The following is a 15,331-nucleotide window of genomic DNA, read 5'->3' as shown; positions in this document are numbered from 1 at the left end:
CCCCAGCTGTTCCATTCAGAGGCCCAAGTTCAGCAATCTGCCCTCCCCAGAAAGGGAGGCCCTTATTAAGCTGAGCTAACTCAAAGGGCCAGCACAGCACGTGCCGCTCCTTATCGGCCCCATCTCAAGATCCTATTCCATGGTGCTTAGCCAACAAAAAAGTAAATGGACTTAACTCCCATTGGCTCCCCTGCAGCAATTCAAACAAAAGTGCAAAGCAACAAAGACATTTTCCACTATGGCAGGTGTTGGTGTCAGATTCCGCCTGCAGCAAACAGGAGCAGAAGAAAGAAAGAAAAAAAAAGTATGTGCTTCTCAGACATGCAGGGGGATGCTAACAGGGCAGGCAGCCGGGCTCTGAGAGCTGCTACTCAGAGATGGGCATAGTCAGGGTCGCTCTTTTCCAGCACAGAGCTTGGAACTCATGTTTTGGGGGGAAGAAAAAGAGACCCGGCCTGAAGATGAGGTGGGACTGCAGTGCAAGAGAGAGACCCCACAAACCAAGAGTTGTTTCAGCTTTATATTAGCAACAGAAGGAAGGAAGGAAGCTGGTTAGTAAATCTAGCGTGATGCCAGTGCTGTAGCCTGCTCGAGGTGTCACTCTTACCTTTTTCAATTACCGTAATGAGACCTTTACATATTTTAATCTAAAGGGAAAAAACACAAAATCATATAAATAAAGGAACAGCACACCTACTGCTCTGTTATGAGGCTCATAGACATTGCTTACACCCATTTAGTTGTGCAAGAACACTAATTGTGCATCTTAAAGCAAACTAAACATTCAGAAAGTAACTAAGATATCATTCATAATGATAATGGCAAATAATAAAGTTCACATTAGTGCGGTTATCTGGCGAGGTGTAAGTGGGACAAACAGACCCACACTTCTCTCCAATGTTGGCTGAAATGTGGAGAAAAAATTTGAGCACACAATTATTTCCACCCAACTTAAGGATATATTACATGCACATTACTATGAAATGATAGACATTCTAGTGCTCTGTTATTGTCAGTCAGTTAGTGGCTGTATAATTTCCAACAGCTGTAAACTCTGAAGTTTCATGAAGATTTAAATAGCTTTTACTTGCTGGTCAAGTTAAAAATCAGCAAGTGAATATATAATGTTAAGCTCTTTGGACTACATTTTTATAATGTAGAAGCCCACTTGTGCATGCAAAAATGCATGTACAATTGTGTGCGTGGATGTGCATACAATTCGTACAACCGCATGCACAAGCAAGGTATTTGCATGAACAAATGATGATTCAGAGGATTCCGTGATCATTTGCATATGCAAATACTTGATTTGTGTGCAAAATTATGATAGCTGTATTGTGCAATTGCACATGGTTTTTGTGCATGGATCTCGGGCTTTATATTTCTGTTGCATTATGTCTAAAAGGGGATTACAACAATCAGTTTGTAACAAAAAGGAAAATTATACTTCTAATGAAAGGTTTGTGATCCCTGGAAAATTAAAAGAAGTCAGTTTAAAATAATTCAAGTTTCTGATAGAGCACCCTTTAAACTGCATGTAGATTTTTTTTTTAATTCTTAAAAAATAAAAGATTTTTCTTCTCTGCTGATATTTATAAGGCTCATTCTATCTGGGGAGGGAGGGCAGTCCTGAAAGCAATACCAATAAATATGCTCTGTCCCATTCCTGTCTATATGCCGCCTGCTGCCTCAGTTTCAGATTTTCTGCTAACACCCTCTTGCATTTGCTGTGAAAGAACATACATGTGAGCTCTCCTAGTTCATGAGGGTGATTTCATCCCGCTAAAATAGGAGACAGGAAGTGCAACTGACCAACACTAGAACAGTGAAACTGATTGGAAGGGATGTTAAACGCACAAAATAAATAAACTGGAAAATGTTTTCTCTGTAATCTCTCTCCAGTCCAATAATTTTAGGTGTTATTGTAAACACAGATGCATGGTTATTCAGTGGAAAATGTGGTTTTCAAGTTGATAGCACCCTTTTAATAGTATCTTCAACAACTACATTTTAGATGAACATGTCATGAGTGCATGTCATCTCAAAGAGTTTGATAAATGGTATACACACAAGAATTCAGTGCTGCCAACTGTCAAAATTTTTATCATGAGTCTTGCAATATTTGGTGTTTTTTCTGAAGGCCCCAACTCTTGGAGTCATGTTATTAGATGAGAATCTCATCTTTCATTTAAAAAAAGTTTCTAGCCCTCATTGATGCTAAGAAAACCTGGAAAATGGGAACCCTAAAGGCTCAAACACCAGAAAAACAAATGAAGAGAAACCCCACATTTTTTATTTTAAAAATATTCTGATTTTTAAGCAAATCTCAAGATTTTTTGAGGCCTGACTCATGATTTTTGAACATGGGGTCAGGGGTGTTTGGCAAAACTGGAAATTGCTTTATCACTAATATCTCATGGGTGGGAGGGTAAAGGAAGCAGAAGATGGACAGCACAGTACAAAATGGGGAAGTTTTGACCAAGTTAATAAATCTCTCTTTTCGCAAGAAAAGCTTTCAGACTTGATCTGAGTGTAACTGATGCAGCAATACCTGCCTGAGTCTGTGGAAAGCCTGAAACAATAGTTCAGATGTCTAAAGGGTTGTTAACTCTGACACCTGTTGCTCTGTGGGCAGCCCTGACAACACCCTCACAGCAGTTACTTGATCATAGCTCTGCTGAGGTGGTGTTGGCAAAGCAGTCTCTGCTTTGGTAGGTAGCGACTGAGTTCTCCCCACCTCTGGGATGGAACTCAACCTGCCAACACAGGGACAGCTGGTGAGAGAAGGGCCAGGGCTACCTGAAGAGAAGTGGTGGAGGGCTCCCCATCACATAGTTTATTGGATTGCTCCTGCCCCATTCCAAGGAAGGCCAGAGCCCTGAGGAGGCCTCATTTAGGGAAGTGTCTAGGATCCTTGATTGTCTAACTCTGGTTCTGCAAACTAGTAGTTCCAGGGTTGCAGTATTTTGCACCTGATGTTTAGGTATCTAAAGGTATGTCTATACTGCAATTAAAAACCCATGGTTGGCCTATGCCAGCTGACTCAGGCTAAGGGGCTGTTTAACTGTGCGTAGATGTTTGGGCTCAGGTTGGAGCTCAGGCTCTATGACCCTGTGAGGTGGGAGGGTCCCAGACCTCAGGCTGCAGCCTGAGCCTAAATGTCTACACTGCAATTAAACAGCCCTGTAGACCCGAGCCAGCCGTGGGGTGTCTAACTGCAGTGTAGACATATCCTTAGGGTATGTCTTCACTACAAAAAAAGTGTGCGTTCTCAACTTGGGTTAAAATAACAGTGAAGACAAGGCAACTCTGCTTTCAACTTGGATTAGCAGCTCTAGTTCAACCCAGGCTCCCCTATAGGCTTTAACTCAAGCTGCTAACCCGAGTTAAAAACCCAGCTGCTGTGTCTTCACTGCTATTTTAAACCAAGTTAGCTAACCTGAGTTAAGAACTCGTTTTTTGGAATGAAGACATATCCCAAGTCATCTTTTTTTCATTTTATTACAACTTTATTCACATCAAACCAACAGAAAATGGTTAGCTATCTGCCATTCTCAACAGACTCTTGAGTCTTGGTTCTGAAACTTCCACGTGAACTCTTCTTTCCTTCTCTTTTCCCACTTTGGTATAAGTGTGAGATTTTGGGGGGTAAAAGGATTCTTCTTATACCAATAATACCAACATTATCATCTGTCCATTTACTGCATGGGTGTTTCTTTTCCCCAAGTAATTTTTAAATCAAACACATGCTTGAAATAAAGCATGTCATTTTATAGAAGCAATACCTGAATCAAAGAAAAAATATAGCAACCAAGGAAAGAATGCTCTAAGAATACAGATGGACTGCAACTTTGCCGCAAACCTCTTTCAGTTGACTTGAAAATCTTAGTTTTAAAATATTAAATGCTAAAAGAATTGAAAATACATTCCCTTTAAAGACAAATGTTCTTGGGGAGGGAAGGCAGGTGTTTCCCAAAAGGGTTCGTCGCTGGGAAACTACAGGCATGTATGTTTGGTATGTTCTCTCTCTGTCTGTCCCTTGTCATAGCAACATCTGAGGGAGTTTGGAGTGTGGTTCTGTGTGTGTTAAGTAAGAACAAAAAGATAGAGAACAACATCATCATCTCATTTGTAAATTCAACCTTAGGTCCCTTATTTCTGCCACTCCTCATGGTCGGCTCACTTTCCTTATAATTCATCATACTTATATGACTCCCATTACTGTAGTATCCACTTTTAATAATCACAACACTCCTGCAAAGTAGGAAAGTACAATTACCTCTATGTTAACACTGGGGGGGTGGGAGGAGGGGCGGGCGCTGAGGCACAGAGAGACTAAGTGACCCACCCAAGGTCACACAGGAAACCCATAGCAGAGCAGAGAACTGAACTGAGGTCTCTGAAGTCTGAGATCAGTACCCTGACCACTGGGCTAGCCTTCCTCATAAGCTATTCCGTGGTGACGGTATTTCTTAGGTGGCTGCCTCAGTAGAAACCAGGCTAGGAACTGTTATCTACCCAAATATCCCTGCCAGGAGATTAGAAGGTTGTCTTCCCTTCAAGGTTATAATGCAGCGACTTTAACTCAAAACAATTCAAGACTCATAAGAATATAACAGCTGCCATACTGGGTCAGACCATGATCTATCTTGCACAGTATCCTATCTTGCCTTGTACCAAACCTTCAGGGGAGTATGCAAAACAGGGCAATTATGACGTGATCCACCTGTCTTTCACTCCTGGCTTCTGGAAGTCAGTTTTAGGTCATTCTGAGGTTGCATTTCTGACCATCTTGGCCAATAGCCATTGATAGACCTATCCTCCATGAACTTATCCAGTTCCTTTTGAACCCAAGTTATACTTTGGGCATCACAACATGCCATAGCAATGAGTCCCACAGTTTAGTTGTGTATTTTGTGATAAAGTACTTGCTCTTGTTGTATTAAACCTGTTGCCTATAAATTTAATCGAGCGCCCCTGGTTTTTGTATTGCATGAAATGGTAAATAACAGTTCTCTATTCACTTTTTCCACATCATTCATAATTTTATAGATCTCTATAATACCCATCCCCTTAGTTCCTTTTCTAAGCTGAATAGCCCTTACATACACCATATATTTCCAGAGTGTGCATCTTTTTTCCCTTCTGACCCTTTCAACATGTGGCATGAGAGGCACATCTTCTTTCAGATGTCTTGTGTCATGGCCCCCTCCCTGACGCACAACTCTGTTACACTTTTCAGGATCCTTTGATGTGCCTGACTTTTCAGACCTGACACCTCCCTCCCCCAAATGTACTGTCTTATGGTATCTCTAAAGAGGGAGATTTTAGTTTCTCCCTAATGTAAGGCATTAACCATTGTAATCACTATGCTGGAAAAACAGTTTAGGTTCCTATTTTTCAGAACATCTTTGGGCTTGCCTACACAAACACTGAGTTTGCGGCAAGCTGGGGTGCAAATATACCCCACACTAGCCTGCCAAGCACTAAGGGCGAGTATGGACCCTGCTGCCACACGCTAACCATTCCCTAGTGTGCTTTGATATACCCCACTTTGAAATGGGAGGAGATCAAAGCACACTAGGGAATGGTTAGTGCACAGCGGCAGGGTCCAAAGGGACATACCGCACGGCATGCTAGTGTAAGGCGGATTGACACCCCAACTGCCGCGTACTAAATGTTTTGTAGACAAGCCCCTTCATAAGTTGAAGTTTCTTTGTAGGAGTTTCTACGGTGTAATTGTTTCTCTGTTGACCCTCTCACCGTATTACCCAAAAAGGTATCCTTCGCTCCAAGGGCCTTCTGCTCTTTCTTCTGGCCTGATAACCATGATTTCACACGATGATTGTCCTTGCTGGACTGTTAACCTAATCCCAGCATACTGTCTGTCTTGCATCTAAAGTTTAGAGAGACAAGGCTCAAAGAATTCTTATCTGTCTCAATATTAATTCTAATCAAATATGGATTATTCTCAGTTTAAATGTAATCGGTCACATATCTGAGGTAATTATTAAAATGCAGTTGTAAATGTGCCTTGCTTTAATTTCCCTTTGAGACTGGAATTATGCAAGAATTTAAACATTTTTTATGATGATCAGATTTATCCAGTGATTCTAACTTTTAAAAATAAAATTGTTCTAAAGATTCTGACACTTCTGATTATAGAGCATGTTGGGACAATGGAACTGAGAGATCTGCTCTGTCTACAGGAGAAAGACTAGGGCCAGGTCTATACTACAGCCATTTGCAGTCATAGCTGTGTTAGTCAGGGATGTGATGGCGTGTGACATAACTGACCTAGCTGTGCCAACAAAAGCCATTAGTATATAAATAGCCTAAGATATTTAAGGCCTATGAACTATTCCCTGGTACTCTGGAAAAGAACTGAAATCACTTATCCGAAACTATGCTAAGGAGACTCCAGCGCACTTCGTTTTGAGAACTGGCCTTTTGTCGATAGGTTCTAAGATTGATCAAAGCTGTATTGTTTATGAGGTAAGATTGCTTGGGTAACAAGAATACTGAAAATCTCTGGAAAAAAGACTGATATGGACCATTGCCTAAGAGTACAAATCAGGAATAACCCATAGTTGGGATCTGTATTGATTCTGTTTTTCCTTTTCTTTGCCTCCCTTTATTTCCTTCTCTCAAGCCATCAGCCTAATGGTTGTCATGTCCAGTGAACCTGAGGCCACGATGTCCTGTAGGTTTAAGAATGGATCCTGCTACCGGGAAAGAGGAGAAAACTTACTCTAACAACAGGACTTCGCCTCCAATCCAGCCATCCAGATTGACCTAAGATGGCCCAGGGAGTCTGCCTGCCAGAGAAAAGCACAACTCCTACCTGAACTTGACAAGTCACTACTTATCTACTTCAGCTGGACCATAAAAAGGAGTACATATTTAAATGTTTTCCTTTTCCTTTCTCTGTTGTCCAAGTTTGGCTGGGGAAACTGATTGGCAAAACTAACATCAGAGTGTTTTGGCTGTAACTGGGAAAACATTTCCTTCATTTAAGGAAAAGATTGAGAAAGAAGAGCTGGGTTTGTAACATGCAATGCTTAAGTAAATAAAGACAGAAGGATTAACATCGGGGCGGTTATTAAAGAGTTTAAAGCCTTAGACTATGGGAAAGAACCCTAAACTATTCTACTATTATCCATTATTTGTGTTACTGTAGTCATGGACCAAGACATCATTGTGCTAGGTGCTGTACAAACACTGAACAAAATGACCGTCCCTGCCCCAAGTAGCTTACAATCTAAGTATAAGATAAGAGACAACAGATGGCTACAGACAGACAGAGGAGTACAAGTAAACAATGTGAGAATACTGGTCTGGATGGCGGTCAATGGTCTCTGCACATCAACAGCTTAACCATTGTCAAGTTTTTTGTAGGCTATCAGGGCAAAGGAGAGTGCTGAGGAAGGATCTGAAGGTGGATAATGAGGTAGCTTTGCAGATTTTTAGGGGAAGTGCCTTTGGGCAGCATGGGAGAAAGCACAAAGGTGCTTGTTTGTCCACCTGTTAAATTTTCAAAGGAATCTGGCATCACGGGGCCAATCAGAGGTGAGTATAAATAGTTTGATAGCAAATGAGAGATGATAGGTAGAGTGGGGATTGACTGTGAGGGGCCTTGACAGTGAAGACAAGTAGCGTATGTTTGATGTGATAGAGAAGAAGGAGCCAGTGGAGAGATGCAAAAAGAGTGGTGACAAGGTCAAAGTAATGGGCTAGGGAAATGATCCTTGAAGCATCATTCTGATTAGCTATGGGAAGGGCAAGATTGCATTGGTCAAGGGAGGAGGCTATTGCAGTAATTGAGGTGCATGATGATGGGAACCGGGATGAGAGTTTTAGCTGTGTGAATACACAGGAAAGGCCGTAACTTAAAGATGTTATACAGAAAGAATTGGCATGAATTAGCTATAGCCTAGATATGAGTTCCTATCAGTTTTAGCACTGGCCCTGGGGTGTACAAAACAACATGTAATTAACCTATAAGCCATGACAGGTCTATGAAAGTCTTTGTTTTCAGGATATTACAGTCATGTCTATTGTTAAATAAACAGCCACAAAGAAACTCCCTAGTAACTCTGCTTAGTTCAATATACTGTACTTGTAAACCTGCATAGACACTGGTTACTGCAGTTATAATCACAGTGTAACTGGAAACTTTTAGCCTACATGTTCAATTCAGTATATTTTGAAGAAACCATCAATTTAACCGACAATTGTGGCTGCATTCACTCAGAAACAAACATGTTTTAAACACATTATGATCAGAAATGCAGATCTACAGTAACAAGCTCCAGGAGTGTGGGAAAGGAACACACTAGAATGCCATTTGTACAATGTGTTAAGAATGTCATGTCTGGTGTAAGGCATTAAAGGATTTATAATATTTGGTTATACACGATCACTCATTTAAATCTTTATTTGGAGATCTCTCATTTGTAACTTTTTGCTCAAAATAATTATTAAACCACACATTCACTACATAATCTAACTTTTAGTTATATTTGGAGGTTCTTTTTTAAAAATAGTTGAATTTAAACTGAACAGAATATACATGAAAATGCTGCATGTGATGTACTGTTCCCCATGCCATAGCTATGACAGCTGTTATGCAGCACATTTCTTTGGGCCAGTAGAACACACAAAGCATATGGAGGATATCAATGCAAAGGACAGCTTAGCCCTGACTCTGCTGGAGACTCAAGTATGATAGGACTCAGCCTTTATTTTTAGGGTCGAATGCAAAGCTGACTGAAGTCAATGGAACTCTTTCCAGTGACTTCAATTGGCTTTGAATCAGGCCATTGGTAAATGTCCAGATGTAAAACTACTGTACAATAAGGTTAAAGGTAATAATACCTAGCTTTTATACAGAGCGTTTCATCAGTAGATATAAATGCTTCACAGTCTTTAAATGTATTTACCCTCACAACGCCCCTGTGAGGTAGGACAGTGCTATTCTCCTCAATGTACAGAAGGGGATCTGAGCAACAGAGGGGCTAAGTGACTTGCCAAGGTCACATAGGAAGTCTGTGGCAGAGCAGGAAACTGAACAGGGGTCTAGACTAGTGCCCTATCCTCTGTGCCATCTGTGGTTCAGAAAAAGACAATCCCCTGACACTAAGAGGTACTTGAAATATTTCCAGGGATGTGAACTTGTCCTGAGAGAAGCTAATCACCCATGACTCCCACTGAAGGCAATGGGTGCTCAACACCCCTCAGTATCAGGCCCTTTGTTATATTAGAGAATTTAAAACCAAAAGCAATGGTCTACAATACAGAAATAAGTAAAGCAGTGAGGGCTCTGATTAGCCTGAGGCCACTTCTGCAATTTCTCGCCAGCCAGCAAAAGCTCCACAAACCTCTTAAGCTCCACAGCCAGAGGAGCTGCAATCTGTCTCAAAGAAGTATGTCCCTCTTGAATGAGGCCATATAATGCTGGAGATAACCTTAAAATGCCAGCCAACCCTGCCTCCTTCTCGGGGTGGAGTTGGTGAATGGGAATGACACCATCACACAGGGGGCTGGCTCATAATTGGCTGGCTGGCTGGCTGGCATTTGTCAGCCAAGGAAGAAATTTTAAAGGGGCCATACTGCCTGGAGCGCTCTTGCTGGCTGACAGGTCAAGCAGCTGGAGCTGTCAGCTCGAAAGAAGAGAGAGGCCCATCAAGTTAATATTTTTTCCTCTACAAACTCATTGCTAGGGAGGACGTTCCCCCCACCAATCCATTGTCTCTTCCAGAGATCATGGAGGGGAGAGCTGCCCCTGACCCCACCAACAATTTAAAGAAACAGGACCAGGCAGAGAGACTGATTGCTCTTCGCAGATCATAGCCACTAGCGCCACGCATAGTGGTTACAACAGTCCAGGCCGGGAGTAGCTCCTGTAGCCTAAGCAGCCCTAGGGGGACAGATACAAATTGTGAGCAATGGTATGCAACATGCAGGGAGAACTCCTGCCCTGATACCCCAAACAACTTCCAGACACACACTGTTTTTTCTTCCCTTTGTAGAGCAGGACGGCCTTTCCACATGGCAGTTCAATCCTGCTGCATAGCTACTGTATGCAACCTTCTTAGGCCTCACAGTTTTGCCTGACTAGATCTCTAAAAGAGTGGGGCCCAGATCCTCAGTTGGTGTGAATCAGCATGCCTTCAATGGAGCTCACCAACCTACATTGATTGACACCATCTCAGGATCTGGCTCTTGGTATTTACTACAGCTTTTTGTCACTGATTTAATAGAGCATTCCTGACACACAACTTATACATTTTACTACTTAACTCCAGTATTTCTTTTTCCTGAAAAATATGCAAATCATCTGCCAACATACACAATATTAAATAATTTTAAAAATGTTAAGCGTCTGATCAACGTACAAAAATCAGGAGAACAGTGAGTTTAGCATGTGTCTTCTTCCCACATTCCATTGCACATAGCTAGTGGAGGAGTCTGAGAATTCTGAGACTCGTCATACCCATTAGCAGATCACTGAATTAAGGAGGGTATGGCAGCCTGAAAGAAGAAATTTCTTTACTGGAAAAGGAGAAATGACTTTGGCTGTAATTTTCAGTGTTGTCCTTCTGACCATGGCAGACATTTGTGTTTGAATGAGATTTCTTCATTACTGCCAAGCTGTTACATGCTTCTTCAGTGAAGTTACAATTTTGCTTATGTTATCAGTTTGTTGCCACGGAAATGACTCATCTCACAAATTCACAGATCCAGAAGATGGACCAGAATTTCTGTGTTATGTTGTCTGAACACACTGGTTCTAAATTTACTATAATGAGCCATACAAAATTATGGAAAATGTGAAATGGATTTATGTTTCAGTCAGATCTAAGATTTCCCCAAGATGAAAGGGTAAATTTTGCTCCTCCTTGTAAAATGGATTTTCTATGGGGGACTCCAACAATCTGAAAACTACAGAATTTTTTCTCCTTTGTTAAATCAGTTAGCTCCACCAATCAGCTGACAGAAACTTTGGCACCTCTTCATCCTCAGGTACCAAAGCACACTCTCTGGCCAGTTGATAGCTTCCCTAGATGGAGAGACCAAAATATCCCTCTCTGCTCATGGGGCTCTAACAACTGGAATGCTGGGCCTGGCCTGGCAAAACCCAAACCCTGGGAGGGACTGGGAGGACTTATCTTGGGAATTTTCCAGAGGTTCCTGGGACTAAAGCACTCAGGATCACAGGCCCAAAAGCTGCACAAGTGGGCGCTTTGATGCAGATGATAATGGCATGGATGGAACGCCAAGAGTCCATTTGACAGGTTTCCTGTACTGACGCAGATTCTCTCTCTGCCTAGGAGGAGACTACGTTATCAGAGGAAGGAGCTCTAATGCCTATGGAATAGGGAGACTGCTATGTATGCTTCCTTAATACATACACAAACCCATTTAACAATGACTGAATCCGAATGGGAATTATCTGCCTCTTTTGTAGGGGAGGGAGGGCAAGGAAACTGAAGAAACCCTAAATTCCCTGTAGGTAAAACTTTAAGGCCCCACCACCACCTACAGAATGCCAAGCCCTTTCCCTACACCGAGTCATCTGAGGACAAAATGGTAGGAAAGTCAATGTCAAGATCCCTATGGAGCTCAGAATTAATCTTGTGAATAGATCTGGGAAGCAGATGAAGGGTTACTTTATGGGATACCTGAAAGAGGAACTGGCATTGCAGGAGAGGGCTGCCAGCTCACCCACTCTCCACGGGGAGGAAATGGCTAACAGGAAGGTCACTTTTAGTGAGCCAAAATAAGGGTCCCAATCCCAAAACCATACGCTTGAAGGGAGAGGTATGGAGCCACAATGGAACTGGCAGCAATGGAGATAGTTACTAAATTATGGTTTCTAGTTATTTAATCCGAATTTGGAGACAAAAGGGTCCTTCAGGCTTGCAGTACCTTACATAGTGAGAGACGATGACTTTACTGAGGATGTAACTGTATGGTCTATACAGGGCAGAGTACCCCAGAAGATGACACACCTTTTTGGTTATCTATAAAAGTTATGCATAGCCTTAGGTAAGGCAGGCTTCACATCAGGTTTCTTACAGGACTCAGCGATTAACTCTTAAATATCTAAGTGAATTTGGGAAACTCTGTCTTGGCTTAGACAGTAACTTTCTCTTATCTATTATCAAGGCTTCAAGAATCTATCCTGAGGGTCTTGTGATTCTCCCTCCTATCACTGACCTCCTGGCACCTAACAATTTTTAGAATGCAAAGTCATACTGAGTTCAATCAGACTTTGCAACAGACTCTGTACTAATCATAATCTGTTACGTTTCCTCTACGTTTGGAGATAAAAATTGTTTTTGAAATGGAAGAATTGATAGTACAGGAGTGATCCAAGCACAATTCAGGCACAGGCTATATACGATTCTTCAGCTACAGCACTCCAGGCTAGTCATGCAATTCTAGTTTTGCCTCTTTCCTGATCAGAAAATGTCAAACTGCCGCATGGTGTTGTGAAATGGACCTCTCTCCACTGCAGAACAGGAAGTCACCATCATCCCGGGAGGGTCCCAGAGCCCAGGAATGAGCCTGAACCCAAAAGTCTACACTGCAATTTTACAGCAGCCTGAGCGCCGCGAGTCTGAATAACCTGACCCAGGCCAGCTGTGGGTGTTTAACGGCAGTATAGCCATATCCAATGTGTTCACAATGAACAGTGAGGAGTACAAAGAAAATCAAAACTAGAAAAAGTGTCTTTTGAAATAACATGGCTGCACTGAATGTTTCTTTCCCTTTAAATAACAAAAGGGATCAATGAAAGCTAAACACTCAGCAAAAGGTATTTTAAAAAATAGTAAATATGTCTTGGGCAGGGGAAACATTTTTATTATACATTCTAGAAATAAAAGAAAGGTTAATCCTTTTCTATCTTTTTTTACACAAAAGCAAAACAAACAAAACAAAAAATGGAGCAACGAGGCTGCCAAGTTTCAGTCCTATGTAAATGAGCATGCAAGAGTTCCACAGCCTGAAAAACCTGGGAATGCTGGAAATGGCTACAGTTCCTTAACTGGGCAATGCTACAATACTCATTAAAGAATCCCTTTATCAACATATATTATTGGGTGCCACAGTTTTCCTATATAGTTTTCCTGTTAGTCCAGTGACAATAAATAAAGACTGCCTAAAAAAAAAGTGCAATCTGAGATTCATTTGTCTTTCTTTTCATTCTGCAAGAGCCAGCGGCCACTAAAAAGTAAAGATTTACACTATTGATATGCTTTCTGATAATGTCAAGCATTATGCTTTATTTTCCAAATCATTAGCATGCACAAGAATGACCTCATGGTGAACAGATGCACTTGGATATGGCAGTGATTAGATCAGTCCTCTCAGCAGTCAAGTGTGCCCATTCCAATTAACCCTTTGAAGAATCAACTGCAAGTCTACAATATTAAAAGAATGCTTGCAGATACAATTTCTGGATTCTCATGTCAGTAGAAAGCTACCATGATGAGTATCCAAATATGCAGCACAAAGCTCTTTCTGAAGGAACTGTTATTTAAAGTCTGAATATTGATTCCCTTTTCTAGAACTTTCAAATGTTTACATCTCTTAGCAGTTAAAACCACTGTCGGGCTGCTAATCTTATACTGCTACTCTATTTGTTTCATCAATAAGGGCAATTAGACTTGGAAACGTATTTTATGCACCTGTTAGTACATATGTATTGACCATTTAGGATTGCTTTTTTGAAAGGATGCACCATCAAGTTGCATTTTCTGAAGTTTGTGTGGAGTACCAGTATTTTGTCCAACAAAGTTGTTTTTGTTTTTTTGGCTGGAGAAGGCAGGAGGAAGAAGAGGAAAGGATTGTAGCTAAGAACACCCTTTAAAGTGGGAAAATCTGCAGAGGGACAGGATGAGAATAATTAAATACTGTAGGGCCTGGTCTACACTAACACCCCAATTCGATCTAAGGTATGCAACTTCAGCTACGTGAATAACGTAGCTGAAGTCGACATACCTTAGTTCGAACTTACTCCGGTTCAGACGCGGTCCACACGCGGCAGGCAGGCTCCCCCGTCGACTCCGCGGTACTCCTCTCGCTGAGGTGGAGTACCGCAGTCGACGGCGAGCACTTCCGGGATCGATTTATCGCGTCCAGACCAGACGCGATAAATCGAACCCGGAAGTTCGATTGCCAGTCGTCGAACTACCGCGGTAGTGTAGACCTGGCCTAGGACAATTAAGGACTTCTTGGGTTGACTCTTATACTCAGCCTAATTAAAATAAGGCATGTAACGTACCAGTTTAGCAACAAAGGACCTTATTCTGATCTTTTGATCCTAAATCTGCACTTCCCATAAATGAGTTATGGGGTGTTCATTCTGCCTAGTATTCTGTATTTTCAGTGTCTAAGATGCATAGAGATCTAACACTACGTATAAAGAGTTAAAGGCCCTGGTCCTACAAAGATTTACACAAATCAGTTGTACTACTCCCATGCATAAAGGTAAGCACCTGCATAAACGTTTGCAGAATGGGAGCCTAAGTCAGTGCACACTTTATAATCCATGTCACATGCGCGTCTGGGGGCAACATCCATTCTGCAGCATCTTGCTATTTGCTAGTAGTCTGAGGTCGTGCAACAGAACATAAAAGCCCCAAAAAGGTAATTAATAATATCATACAAATTGCATATGTTAATGGCTATATTTTCACTGCACTAATTTATAGTATATCACAGGATGCTTTTTGAATCTTATGTTGCATTAACTGCTTAAAAAATCCTAGATAAAATAAAACTACTAGTCATTGATCCCTGGGATTGTCTATCTGTATACAGTGATCTTGGATTATGATGAGGTGATGTTGAGGATTGGCTGGGGGGAAGAATGGGCCCTAAATTCACCATGAAAGCTTAAGCTGTTCAGGGTCAATTTTTCCAGTTGGCTTGCTGCTTGGAAGAGGATAAAAACACAGATAGATGGGCCTGCCTTGGGCAGTTCCACTTTTCTTTGCAGGTTTCATTTCTCTGTTTTGGGATGGGCATTCCCCTCGGAGCAACCTGAGATCTTATCAACATGTGTCAAATTTCTTAAATGGAAGAATACCACTTCCACACAAATTGCACAGCCAACATGTGCTACATACACATGTCAATAAGGCAAAATTCTGAACTACATGAGACATGATGGATGGGAGGATGTGTATCTACAAATACAGCACTGGTAATACTTACTAGCTGAAATTATCACAACTTGTGTTTGCTTGCACTCAAACTTGCTCTGGGAATAGTTCACATCAAAATAAACCCACTCCCCTTTTCCGGACATTGATGTGAA

General features: G+C 41.6%; 1 protein-coding gene across 2 annotated transcripts in view; it reads right to left on the bottom strand.

The window, feature by feature from the left end:
* Positions 1-290: 290 nt before the first annotated feature.
* The window catches only part of RALGAPA2 (Ral GTPase activating protein catalytic alpha subunit 2), a 282,251-nt gene continuing 267,210 nt past the window's right edge, over positions 291-15,331 (bottom strand). For both annotated transcript variants that reach the window (XM_029911911.1, XM_029911910.1), the window contains one exon: positions 291-647. In XM_029911911.1, the coding sequence (XP_029767771.1) occupies positions 617-647 (31 nt within the window). In that variant the 3' untranslated portion in view covers positions 291-616. The remainder of the gene's footprint in view (positions 648-15,331) is intronic.

This window comes from Terrapene carolina, unplaced genomic scaffold (assembly GCF_002925995.2).
Source record: "Terrapene carolina triunguis isolate 2854851 unplaced genomic scaffold, T_m_triunguis-2.0 Scaffold132, whole genome shotgun sequence".
In the NCBI taxonomy this organism is placed as follows: domain Eukaryota; kingdom Metazoa; phylum Chordata; order Testudines; family Emydidae; genus Terrapene; species Terrapene triunguis.
Note: the sequence above shows the minus strand (reverse complement) of the source record. Positions and strands in the feature narration are given on the sequence as shown.